This window comes from Anomalospiza imberbis, chromosome 15, assembly GCF_031753505.1.
Source record: "Anomalospiza imberbis isolate Cuckoo-Finch-1a 21T00152 chromosome 15, ASM3175350v1, whole genome shotgun sequence".
NCBI classification, from domain to species: Eukaryota; Metazoa; Chordata; class Aves; order Passeriformes; family Viduidae; genus Anomalospiza; species Anomalospiza imberbis.
Genome location: NC_089695.1, coordinates 14251855 through 14264483, shown reverse-complemented (window position 1 = coordinate 14264483; position 12629 = coordinate 14251855). Strand labels below are relative to the sequence as shown.

The 12629-nt window shown below is 45.0% G+C and overlaps 1 protein-coding gene across 1 annotated transcript; it reads right to left on the bottom strand.

Annotated features, from left to right (window-relative positions):
* Positions 1–530: 530 nt before the first annotated feature.
* LSM11 (LSM11, U7 small nuclear RNA associated) lies at positions 531–10942 on the bottom strand. The gene is made up of 4 exons (XM_068206023.1): positions 10406–10942; positions 6322–6461; positions 5486–5569; positions 531–3993 (listed from the first exon to the last, which is right to left on the bottom strand). Exons 1-4 carry the CDS (start codon positions 10902–10904, stop codon positions 3607–3609), a joined length of 1110 nt encoding a protein of 369 aa, XP_068062124.1. The 5' UTR covers positions 10905–10942; the 3' UTR covers positions 531–3606.
* Between the last annotated feature and the right edge of the window lie 1687 nt (positions 10943–12629).

Here is a 12629-nt window from a genome sequence, read left to right as displayed (position 1 = left end):
TTTTTTCCCCCTTTGGCCTTACCTTTTCTACAACCACAGCCCAAGGACTGTTTGATAAAACCAAAGCACCTCTGCAAAAACATTTCCTAAGAAATAATCCCAGAAACGAGAAATGATTTTAAAACTTCCTCAAATTATCCCAACGCTTCTTTGAAGTTATTGCAGAACACCGCTCCATGCAGTAACTGTGTACCTCACCCCAAACACACTTTAAGAACCACTCCTGAACACCAGGCTGAGCAAAGTCCTAGAAATACAGGACAGGTGGCAACCTGTGGATCCTTTCTAGGGAGGCTTTCATGTTTGCCCAAAGCTTTTTCACTCTCACGTTGCTCTCTGTTTCTTACTCTTCATTCCTTAGCACAAAGTCTTTGGTGTGTTCGTGCTCACAGCATCACTGCAGCAAGAGAGGAAAGGCCAGGAGCAAAAAACTTTTTGAACAAAAAATTTTATGTTGAGTTTGGAAAAGGAAAATCATAGAAAGAAACAACCAGAAACAATGAAAAAAAATCACTGAAAACCAAAGCTCATTTGGTTCCAAAGGTTGTTTTCTTTTTCTTTTTTAAAACAGATTTAGGAGAATATTTCAGTGAGGTAGAAGAACCCATTTCAGAACATGACATTCAATTTTATTTAAAGAGCAATGTTATCTGAAGTATTGAACAAGCAAGTGACAACACACCTATAGGATCACTTCCTTCATCACAATCACGATGCTTGAAAGAGACAAAATCCATAAGACAGCATTTTAATAATGCATAAAAAAATACAGAATGCCAGAAAAAGTGGGAAAATGAAGACATTTTGGAAGATCTGAAGTTGTAGAAGAGGAAACAGCAGTATTTAGGAAGCAGCTTGGAAATAATGAGAAAGGTGGACAGGAAAGCAGGATACAAATGAAGAACCAACAAATAATTCATTAAATCTAAACTGGAAGAGAGCAGTTTAACCAACTTCATAGATGAGAGGAAGAACATTTTAACTATGAGGTAGTGCAAAAAAAGTAGATAAACTATAATCCTTAACTAGGTTTGCTCACCAAGGTGATGATTCTGGAAGAACAGGCCAGGGATGATATAAAAATCAAGGCACAAACTTAAGTCTAAGCACCAGCATTTTTCATAAAATGTAAACAAAGAAACTCACAGATGTGAAGCAACAAATATCTGTAAGGTTTCATGGAAAAACCCATTATGAAAGGAAACACTGGGACTTCCAGAAGCAACTGAGAACTTGGGGAAGTGTCAATTCACAGGAAGGGCAGCACAGCCACAAAAACATTCATAGTAGCTGTATCTTACTTAATGCACAAGGCATAGACTAGGCAGACTAACAGAATTGAGACTATGAGGTGAAGAAAAGCAAGAATTCAATGAGATGTCACTGTATATCAGCCTGAGGGTGATCTGACACCCTTTGGTCAAATATGAAAGAAAGAGGAGAGGTCAGAACCAGAGGCCTTTGGTACTAAGAGAAAAGGCAGAGAGGAGTCATCCCAAGCAGCTGAAATAAGAACAAAGCTGCCAGAAAAAAAGAGAGGAAAATCCCCACAACCGTAAGGAAAAAAATATTCACTTGCAATAAAAGCTGCTGGGAAGTCAGGAGCAGAGATAAGCACCTTGTTTCTAGCTTCACATGTTTCTAGTAATTTGTGAGGGTTCTGGTTAGTACATAGAAAGCCAACCAGGAAAGGGTGCAGAAAGCCAGGACAACAAGAGCAGTCTTTGTAAACCAGAGTTTATAAAGTCCTGAGGAGACAAAGTACTGACAAGAGAAAGGAAAAAAAAAAAAGAGGAAAAAAAAAAAAAAAAGAAAAACTGCAGAGCACATGAACACAGAAGGAGGGAGGGGAAACAAGAAACTCGATGAGAAGAATCTTTTCAGTGCCTAGTCTCAGTTCACAGAGGGATGGGATTACAGCAGTAAAGCAACATTTCAGAAGAAGTTGTAAAAAGTATTTAATTTTTTTCTTTTCTGTTTTTTCCCTTGATGAAACTATTTTGCTTTAACAGTACTTTTTATTCTGTTCCAGGCTGAACTTGGCTTTGAGCTCAGTGGCTGAGCTCATCAAGCCCCATGTCATATGAAATGTTGACATAAGTTTCAAGCTCCCCCAGAGGCAAACAGCTGCTTTGTGTGTCCAGAATGCCTGCTAAATGATTTCTGTGATTCACCCAAACACCAGACATATCCCTAACAACCAAGCAAGCAGAATGCTGCATCTGCAGCAACAGAAATCCATATCACCCACAGTACAGCCACTCAATTTGAGAACTCAGGGCATCTATATGCAATATAAGTCCTGCTACAAAGCAATTTCCCAACTTCAGCTTAAACACACAGAGCTGTTGCAAAGCACAAGGCAGTTGAGATGAATACAGAATAGCAGCATGAAATCTCCTTTGACAACAAAGGGAACAGGCTACATAATGGAAGAGCTTCATTTACCCTCAAACTTCTGCAGGTAGGTTTTTTGGAAAGCAGTTTATACCTGCAGAACCCTGGCCTGACCTGCAATAATTCAACAGCCTTGCTAAAATGAAACACTGATGAGTTGAGTTTGACTTCTACACTTCAAAACCTTTTCAGGCACATCTCCAAAGCTCAGCTGGAATTAGATGATGCATCCCTCACATGGACAGGAAAGACCCATGAAGATTCCTGCTCCATGAGAACTGCTGGAGACACAGCAGCTCTGGTTTCAACAGAGGGAGCCTGAAAGGTGTTTAAATACAGGACAGGTGTGCTCAGCAAACACACCTGAAAAAAACCCAATCTTTGCCAGCTTCACTCTTACACTAAGTAGCAAGTGGGTGAAATATAAAAGGATAGTTTTCCATCTTCACCCACAGATAAACTCCAAACAGGGAGGTCTCTGAGTCAGCTACATCATCTGCTTGCTGGTGACACGGGCCAAAGCACAGCATTACAAAGAGAGCCTAAGCTTGACACTGGAAAAAGGTTACAGTCCTGCCATCACCCACATTAAAAGAATAGCTTGCAGTTAAGAGGTTTTCTATCACACAGAGCATTACAGAGCTAACTGTGGCAAAGAGGCCAGTAGCCATCAGCAGGATGTGATTCCAATGTTTTATAAACTATTTCAAGATGACTGTCAGAATTATGTCTGGAAAAGAGGACATCCATGTAACAGCAGCAGATAAACTGTTGGTTTCATTAGCAATTAATTTCCTCTTGATATTACTCAGAATGTGCAAAAGAGCATTTCTGATTTATTGCAGGTCCAGATCTTATCCTTAAATGTGTGCCACAAATAACTCCTGTAACATAGTACACCAAAATTATTTTACAACCCCCTCCATTTAGCTTCTTTTTTAAGAAACAGTGGGATCTGTGCTTAACTCCCTCATATCACAGAAACCACTGTGTTGCTGACCTTCTCCTGAGACCCTCAACAGGGATCTAAGGAGGCTGCTTTGGCATCAAGCCCATGATGCTCAAGTTACAATTCTTTCCCCTACCTTGAGGTGGCAATGGGAAACCACCCACGGTACCGTCCTACTCAATGACAACTCTAAATAGCAATGGGAGCTGCAGCAGCAATTCATGCTATCAAATAAATACGCTGACAAAGGCTCAGCCAAGTCAATGTGCTAAATGGACAAGCAAGACATTCTCTCCTCGAATAAAGATCTGGTTTATGTGGCGTCTGAACACCTGCTGATAATCCACCTTGGGCCGCCTCCTCCTCTGGGACTGGCTCCTCGCTCGGGACCCACCAGCACTGGCCCCCTCTGTGTGGGCAGTCCTGCTGCCCACATCAGCTTCACTTCTGTCACCTGGGGTCTTCTTCTCTCCAGCTCTGCCCAAGTGTTTCTGCCTCTCACGCTCCTCTTCTGCTCTTCCTCGTCCAGATCCAGCCTTCAAACTCAGCATCTGAGAGTCATTTGTCAGGGCAAGCTCCTCTGAGACAGTCTTTGAGTCAGCTCCCTTTTTCCCCGAGGATTCCTGCAGCTTGAGTCTGTCAAACAGCTGCAAAAGGACAGTTGTATCTATGACCACACTCGTAAAACAAGAGAGGCCACTTGTTCCACACTTCTACATTGTATTTTCATGTACAATCCCAAATCAGCTCACAAGACACAGTGACAAATCTCCACCAGCAATAAAGACCATGTTTGCTTACCTAAGTCAGTGACAGAAGGTGAAGGAGTCTCTTGCATGGTCATGACTGTCTTAATGTGAGCACCAAGGAATTTAATTTCAGGAGCAACACTGCTGTGTGGTAGCCTTTAACTTTCGTCAGGAGAAACAGAGATACCAAGTTGCTCCTACAGCTCACTTTCCCCCATGTTCTTTTAATGTTGTCAGAGAGTTTTAGAGATATTTCCATCCTTGTATCATGAATCTCTAAGATAAGGGGCCTCCATTAGCAGACTCTGTACACTGAAAAACTGAGGATCTTTTGTGTTCCCCAAAACAAACTAAAAGATGACATGTGGGTATTCTGGGAGGGGAGCAGACCACAAACAACAGAAAAATAATAAAAATTACAGCAGCAGACCCAAAGCAGTGTATGAACTCATTAATCTAAGAACACATGGTGCTGAAACTGGAAAAGAAATTGCTTTTACTCTGGCAGCAGACAAGCTTTTATGAAATAATGACAAATAAGATTTTTGGTTAGCCTGTCTCTTCCCAGCAACAGGCTGGAAAGCCAATGCCTGTGAGAGTGAGCTAAAGGAACAATGACAACTTGATTATTTTTAACTAATCCTTAAAAGAAGGAAGGGTGGGATCTATCAGAAAACAGATTTACATGGCAGGAATTTGAAAGCAAACTCCTCACAATGAAACAGTTTAAAATGCTTTTGTGATGCTTCTCTGATGTTCAAAAGGCCCGGAGCTGTTACGGGCACTGCCCTGTCACATTTTTTTCCCTTCATTGTTCAGAAGTTCATCTATCATCTCTTCACTTGTCAACATGGTAAACAACTCTATTTGCAGCTGGATCCTAGAGAGTGGAGAGCTTTGGAGATCTTGGGCTTCACAGTACCCAGACTGGAAGCTCAAGTGACCAAAGAGCTGTGTTGTTTCTCTGGCTGCAGACACAGACTGTGCCACGAGGAAATGCAGTACCAGAGGGATATGCTCTGCCACATTCCCTGGCAAGACAAACATGGACCTGATCAGTCACAGGTGCAAAAAACACACAGAACACATCTCACATCACAACCCACACAGTGAGCTTCTAGAAGTTCAGCACGTCACATTAAGCAGAGGCTACAACTCTGATCTGATTCTAAAGTGGAGCTTTAGTAACGCTGAACTACTAAAGTGCTTTCAGAAAGATCAGAAAACATTTTGGGTATTTTTTTGCTCAGTTCAAGTTATTTTAGAGTCATCTGTAATAAAAGGAGGTAAAATATTTCAAATGTAAGCATGGGTTCCAAATCAATGCTCCCCTTTTATTACTTTGAAAAAGGAGATCCTAATAAGAAAGAAAACAGCAGATGTCACCTACTCGGGTCAGTGAGAGCTGAGGTTCTGCATAGAAGGCTTTGCCCATTACTGGTTTCCTGTAAGTCTCATCCACATCTGTCAGGGCCTAAAAAAAGATAAAAGAAACTGAAAGATTGAAATTAAAATAAAACATGAAGCAGCTTTGGATCAGCTTTGTGTCAAAGCATTATGAAATTATGTTCTGAGAGAAAATCCATCCCAGGAACAAGCTGTGCTTTGGAGCTGGTTTGTTAATCATCTAAATTGTACTGAGGTATAAAAGCAGCAGCAAAGTTCATTCTGCATTACTTGCAAAATCTCTGTGATCCTTGTCTGCAAAATCCTTCCCTCCTCCCCACTTCCAAACTTTCCACACCTCCAGGCTCACGAATATTTAATAGCTGCTTTTCCATCCACTGTCTTTAAGATCTTCACAGGGTAAAAAACAGGGAAAAGCTTTTGTCACTGGCAGCTCAGTGATGTTAGTGAGAGAAAACACACCAGCACCCACCACTATAGAAAGATTGGGTTTTGCAGAGAAAGCAAGCTCTGGAAGCTTCTGATATTCCTCATACTCCCCCTCCTGTGTTCTTATACAGAACCTTTGAAGATGCTGGAAACTCTTCAAAGCTTCTCTCTCACCTAAAACCTCTTTAAGATGGTTGGGCACCTCCCAGATGTACCAGTCCAACACCAAGTACCACTCTAGTCTGAAACCCAGCACTTGGTACCAGAGCAAAATAGTTTGTGAACCACAAAACCACATTAACCTTCCCCATATGTCATTTGCTTAAACCTGTTGCAAATTTCAAGTTTTCAATATAACAGTTACAAATCAAGGGCTGAAACAATAATTACCATATTCCAGAATTTGTCAAATGCAACCAAAAACCCTGTGCAGACTCCACGAAGCCCTTTGAAAGTGCGGATGTGGACATTAATTCTGACACCATCTCGGACACAGCGATGAAGCTCCCCCAGTGGGCTGCCTTCATGGACTAGAACAGAAAGAAAACATCACAAAAGATACAGAATTATAGAACAGAATCGTAGAATGGCCTAAGTTGGAAAGATCGATTAAAGATCATCTTCTTTCCATTCCCTCCCACAGGCAGGGACAGCTTCCACTAGACCAAGGTTGCTCAGAGCCCCATCCAGCCTGGCCTTGAACACTTCCAGGGCTGGGGCAGCCACAGCTTCTCGGGACAATCTGTGCCAAGGCCTCACCACTCTCACAGCCAAGAATTTCTCTCTAATACCTAATCTAAACCTACTTTTTTTTCCAGTTTGAAGCCATTCCCCCTTTTCCTGTCACTACACATACTTGTAAAAATTCTCTCTTCAGTATCTGTCCATCTAAAAACCATGTAGAACTCCACTCTATGTACAAGTATGGCAGAGCTTGGCACAACACTTGCGTTCACAACAATAGCAATGAAGAAGCCCCAAGCACTGTAGCACGCTGTGGTTCCCATTACCAGACCACCAAAACTCTTCTTACAATGGGAAGAGCCAAAACTTTAGAAAATATGAAGGTTTTGCTTTACATAGCCTGCAGCCAAATCAGCCTTAGCTGAAAATCTTTTTGCTACTTTTCAAAAACATGCCAAGTAATCTGAACTGAAAATAAAAGTGGTTGAGAGGGAACAGAAAGCTCACAGGGGCAGAGTTAGTTCCACAGAAAAGACAAATGCCTGGTTAAGGCTACCTCAGATTAGTTATGAGCTGTGAATAAAGAATTGCAGCAGATTTGTTCCTTTTCTTTACAAGGGGATTTCTGAAACAATGAGTGACTCAAAATCCTTCAACTTACTAAACTGGACCAGTTTAAACTGATGAAAATGCATTGTTTCAGTTAAGATTTCAGCAGCCAGCTGAACATCCTTCAAAGTCCTACAAGTCTTTGGCAAGGAAATAAAATTAAGGAGCAGCCAGCTATTAAACCATGCTAAAGCCCAGGGCAACAATGCTTTAACCAGGGCAAAAGTGAAGGAATTCAGTAAAGCATACAGCTTGCCTGGCTCACACAAGCCTTGTCTTCACACCAGAAATCTTTGCAAGTGTAACTTAACAAGAGGGGTAGATATTATTTACAACTTCCACCATGCCTTGGTACCCACTTGCTTGTGCAAACACAGCCCCAGGATTGCTGCACAATTCCTACTAAGAGTCAGGGAAAAGACTTGGTCTAAAATCTCACATGGCTCTCCACATTAATAAAATATGTGAGCCAGAGATGACCTCTCACCTTGTGCTTTAGGGACTGTACATTCAAGATTTGATTTGCACACCAGAAAATGCTTCCTGTGAGTGTAAAGTGACTGTGCAAAACAGCTGATCTGCAGGGTAATTCATGGCCACAGCAGGGAAATCTAAATCAGTTTCCTCTGAATTAACCTAATCACATTTATTTTTTGAGATCTATTGTCTTCTTGCCAGCCCTCTCCAGCTGGATAACTGCAGGAAATTGGTTTCACACAGAGCATAAGCTGTCTCAGCACCTCCCAGCCTTGCTTAGGGGGTCTTTCTATGAGCCTCTGTGTCTCCTTCAGCTGAACTGATAACAAACATGTTCTCGATTGACAGATCCATCACAGGAACCACAGATGACACCATCACGAGATCAAATTGATGCTTCCAATCAGAAAACAATATTTTTTCTAACCAACCCTGAGAACTTACATAATAATTTAAAATCCAGACTTATTTTTAGATTTTAAGTTCAAATATTTCCTTTAAGTAGGAGCTCTATCTACAACTTTTTACAGAATTCTACATCTAACCCTTATTTTCAATTATGCCTCTGTCTCTCAGCACCCAGGAAAACACTACACAGCTCTATCAAATCTACACTCTGCCCACTTTTCCTTGTTGTGTAAGGTTCTGGCTCCTCCACGGCAAACTTCCAGCTTCATCTGAGCAAAAGGGCAGAACACATCATCCAAAAACCCCTCAACAACCTGACATTGTCAGAAAAAATAAAACCAGCAACGCAAGGCATTTATTTTTGGAACACACCTCCTCTGCAAGCACCAAGGGCTGTAATGAGCAGGCTCTGCACACAACTAAATCTGCCTGTGCCTCCTGCACTGGTAGGGACCAGCATGAACAAAGTTTCAGTAGACAGGGAAATAAGTTACCTCGTTGGTACTCAAAATCCAGCCCTTACCTGGATAAAATTAGCACATGCTTAACACCAGGACTCTGAAAAATGACTCAAAAACTACTGTAAGCAGTGGGCAAGCACCCCAAAAGGGTGAAAATAAAGATCTAAACTCGGGTTAAGTTCAAGTCCTTGTCCTCAGGGCAGACTCCATTAAGAGGCAAGATTAGAAAAACCTCAAGAGAAAAGTTGAAATAATTCAGAACACTGTCAAACACCTTTCCACCTGCCCTGCACATGAATTCTCTGCCCCTTGGTTAATGCAAAGTAATGAGAAATAGCTCCTCCTGAACTGATCCACACAGTCCAAGTTCCAAACACCTGTGGGGCAGACATCCCCCCAGTGACAGGGAAAGCACACAATTTTGGCTATAAATCGCTCTTAAAACACCCCAGGCTGCTGAATAGCACTTTCTGTATCAGTTGTGCCAGTCTTCTTTGAAGTCCAAACATGCATGTGAGGATATTAAGGAGGTGCTCTTAATTGTTCCTAATTTTTACAGGGTTTCTTTTTTCTCAATTTTCATCACCAGTGCAAATTCAGATATTTTTTTATTAAGATCTGAAACAACATTTAAGGTCAGTTTTCTGGAAATCCCGGGCCAACAGAACCATTGCATTTGTGCAGAATACTAAGTGTGATACATAAGATCATGCAGCATCTATAATAATGAACACATTGTGTTTTAGTGCCTAAGCAAGAAAAAGGTTTTGCCTTGGGCATTCAGAATTGAACATTTTGGGTTTTGCCTTTTCATTAAAAAAAAAAATAAGGTGATGGTGCAAAGATAATTTGATTCCAAAATGAACCCCTGTATTTTTTAATTAAGAGCACTAAAGTTACATCTCACCTGACAGCAATGCCATTTGATTCTTGGTGTGGGGACACAAATAGCACCTCTTCATGTTTAGGGGATGTTTACCCTGACTGCACACAAAACATTTTTACAAGAAATATGTATCATCATCACAGCTGATGAATTTAAATTTACATCACAGCTTCTTTTCACCTCAATCCACTGCTCTGTCATCCTATTATCAGAAATGCCAGTATTTCTGCCTGCAGGATGTTTAGTTAGCAACCAAGTAACAGCAGTGTGTTACAGACTTACCCTGTGGTTACGGTTTAACTACACCCTGGACTGACCCAAATATCCGTCATAGTTTAAAATAGTCCTTTTGAGAATATAGCAGTGTCTCATCCTTTTTCTCCTTAAAACCAAGAGGATGTATGTAATTCACCAATTAACAGAGCAGAACATCACCACAACGAAGTCAGTGTCACCTCTGCGTGAGCAGCTCTGTGAAATGCTGTTCCTCATTCCCGCACACCATTTCAGAGAATCACGGAATGCTCTCAGTTGGGAGGAACCTAAAAGCCCATCTTATTCCAATCCCCCTGCCATGTGCAGGGGAACCTTCCAGCATCCCAGGTTGCTCCAAGCCTCATCCAGCCTGGCCTTGGACACTTCCAGGGATGGGGCAGCCACAGCTTCTCTGAGCAACCCGTGCCGGTGCCTCTGCACCCAAGTGTCATTTCCCATCAAACTAAATCATTCCCCCCACACCACCCACACCCCACTATCGCCCAACCGCTTCCGCCAGCCATCGCTCTCTCCTCACCCCCAAACTCCCCCAAACTCCACCGCAACTCCACGCCGGCCCAGCCGCAACCCTCGACCCAGCTCAGCACGGCCCCGGCCCTCTCACCCTCCGCCTCCCCTCAGCCCCGGCTCCCTGTGTCCGCCCAGCCCGGGGCCGCGCTGCCCGCGCCCTTACGGGGCATCCTGGTGAGGACATTGCGCGGTGCCCGCCGCCGCCGCGTCGCCGTTCCGCCTTCAGCCGCCTCCTGCTCGGGGCCCGCGTTGACCATGAGGCTGCGGAGGCGCTGGATGCGCTCGGGGTCGGCGGCGGGCGGGCCCCGGCGGGACGCGCGGGCGGCGGGGGCACCGCGGCGGGCGGGGGCGGCGCGGCGGCCGTGCGGGCGGCGCAGGCCGCGCTGGAAGCTCTCGTACTCGGCGAGGTTGTTGAAGCAGGGCGCGGCGGGGAAGGGCAGCGGCGTGCGCGGCGAGTAGAGCGCCAGCAGCGGGTCGAAGCGGCTGGAGCTCACATCCAGGCGGCCAGGGCTGGGCGAGCGGCGGGAGCCCCGCGGCTCCGCGCTCGCCGCGCCCGCCTCGTCCTCCTCCATGCCGGGCTGCGGCCGGCCGCACCGCCCAGCGCCGCCGCCAGGGGGCGCTGCCCCGCAACGCCGTGGGCCTGAGGGCGGAGCGGCCGCCATGGGCGGGAGGGACCCGGGGGAGACCCGGGGGAGACCCGGGGGAGACCCGGGGGAGACCCGAGGGGGACCCTGGGGGGACCCGGGGGAGACCCGAGGGGGACCCGGGGGGGACCCGGGGGGGACCCGGGGGAGACCCGGGGGGGACCCGGGGGGGATCCGGGGGGGACCCGGGGGGAACCCGGGGGGGACCCGGGGGGGACCCGGGGGAGACCCGGGGGAGACCCGGGGGGGACCCGGGGGAGATCCGGGGGGGACCCGGGGGAGACCCGGGGGAGACCCGGGGGAGACCCGGGGGAGACCCGGACACCTCCCTGCTGCATCCGGCACCGGAGAACGTCTAGCTAAGGCCGCAATGATGGTGAAGGGTCTGGAGCATCTCTGTTTTAGAAGAGACACTGCGGGAGCTGGGCCTGCTTAGCCGAAAAGACTCAAAGGGGGGGTATCAAAAGGATGGTGCCAAACTCTTCGCGGTGACAGGACGAGGAGCAGTGCACACAAACTAAAACACAAGAAATTTCACCTCAAAATGAGGAAGAACTTCTTTACGTTGAGGGTGGCAAAGCACTGGAACAGCTGCCTGGGCGTGGAGTTTCCCTCTCTGGAGACATCCCAGAGCCACCTGAACACGTTCCTGGATAACCTGCTCCTGTCCCCACCTTGGCAGGGCGGTTGGGCTGGACGATCTCCAGAAGTCCCTTCCAGCCCTAACAAATCTGTGAATATTTTCAGTTACCCCCCACTGGTGCAATCCTCTCCCTGCAGCCCACTCTGGGGATCATCGCTGGATCGGGGACCAAACCGCCCTGCCCCAGGCCATGAACTCCACCTGGGCAACTGGCGGTTGCAATGTAATTTGCACTTATTGCATAAAAGGATACACAGGGCAGAGTAATTTCACTGAGGAACAGCAAGGAAACGTTTTTTATAGGTTTTACTATAATGATTCACCATCTCCATTAATGTTTCATAATGAGTTCCCGTATCTTTAATGCTTCTTGTTACAGCAATTCATCAGCCATAGGTTGATCACCAACCTCAGAGGAAACACTTCTTTCTTCACTGGGTCCCGGAACAGGACTCCTGCAGCTACAGAAATACCCGTGTGTTATGTGTGCCACCAACACCAGGCTGCTGCTCGAGCCTTGGGAAGAGTTATTTTCCCCTACAGCTGCAGCAGAGTCATATAAATGCACATCTTACGCATGAGGACACCACAGGGAGTTTCTTTCTCTAGCATTTATCTTAATACAAATTAAAGGCCATGGTTGTACAGACAATCCTGATCTCGGTTCCAAAGACTGCATCCATATGTGAACAGCTATTCTGACTTATTACCTATCATTGTAAGCATGAGTCAATTAGAAAACACTATGACCTAATACAGACCTGCTTTTTATATACACACACAATGTACATACATAAAGATACTGTAGAATGTATCAGTCATAATATATAAAATAAAAAACCTATATAATACTTTCCAAACATAAATCATGGCTGCCAAATTATTTTTTTTATCTTTCATCTGTTACCAGGCTGAGTAAATCCAGCTGTTACCAGTTCTGGAACAGTTGCTTCGTATGTAATGTCCAAAGTCAGGCACCAAGCAGTAACATGGAATTTCAAAGTCAAGTAAATTGCATTAATGTTAGAAGATAAAAAACCAACAGATAAAGTTCTTAAGAGTAAATTACTGGTGTAATGATTCATTCTGAATCATTATCT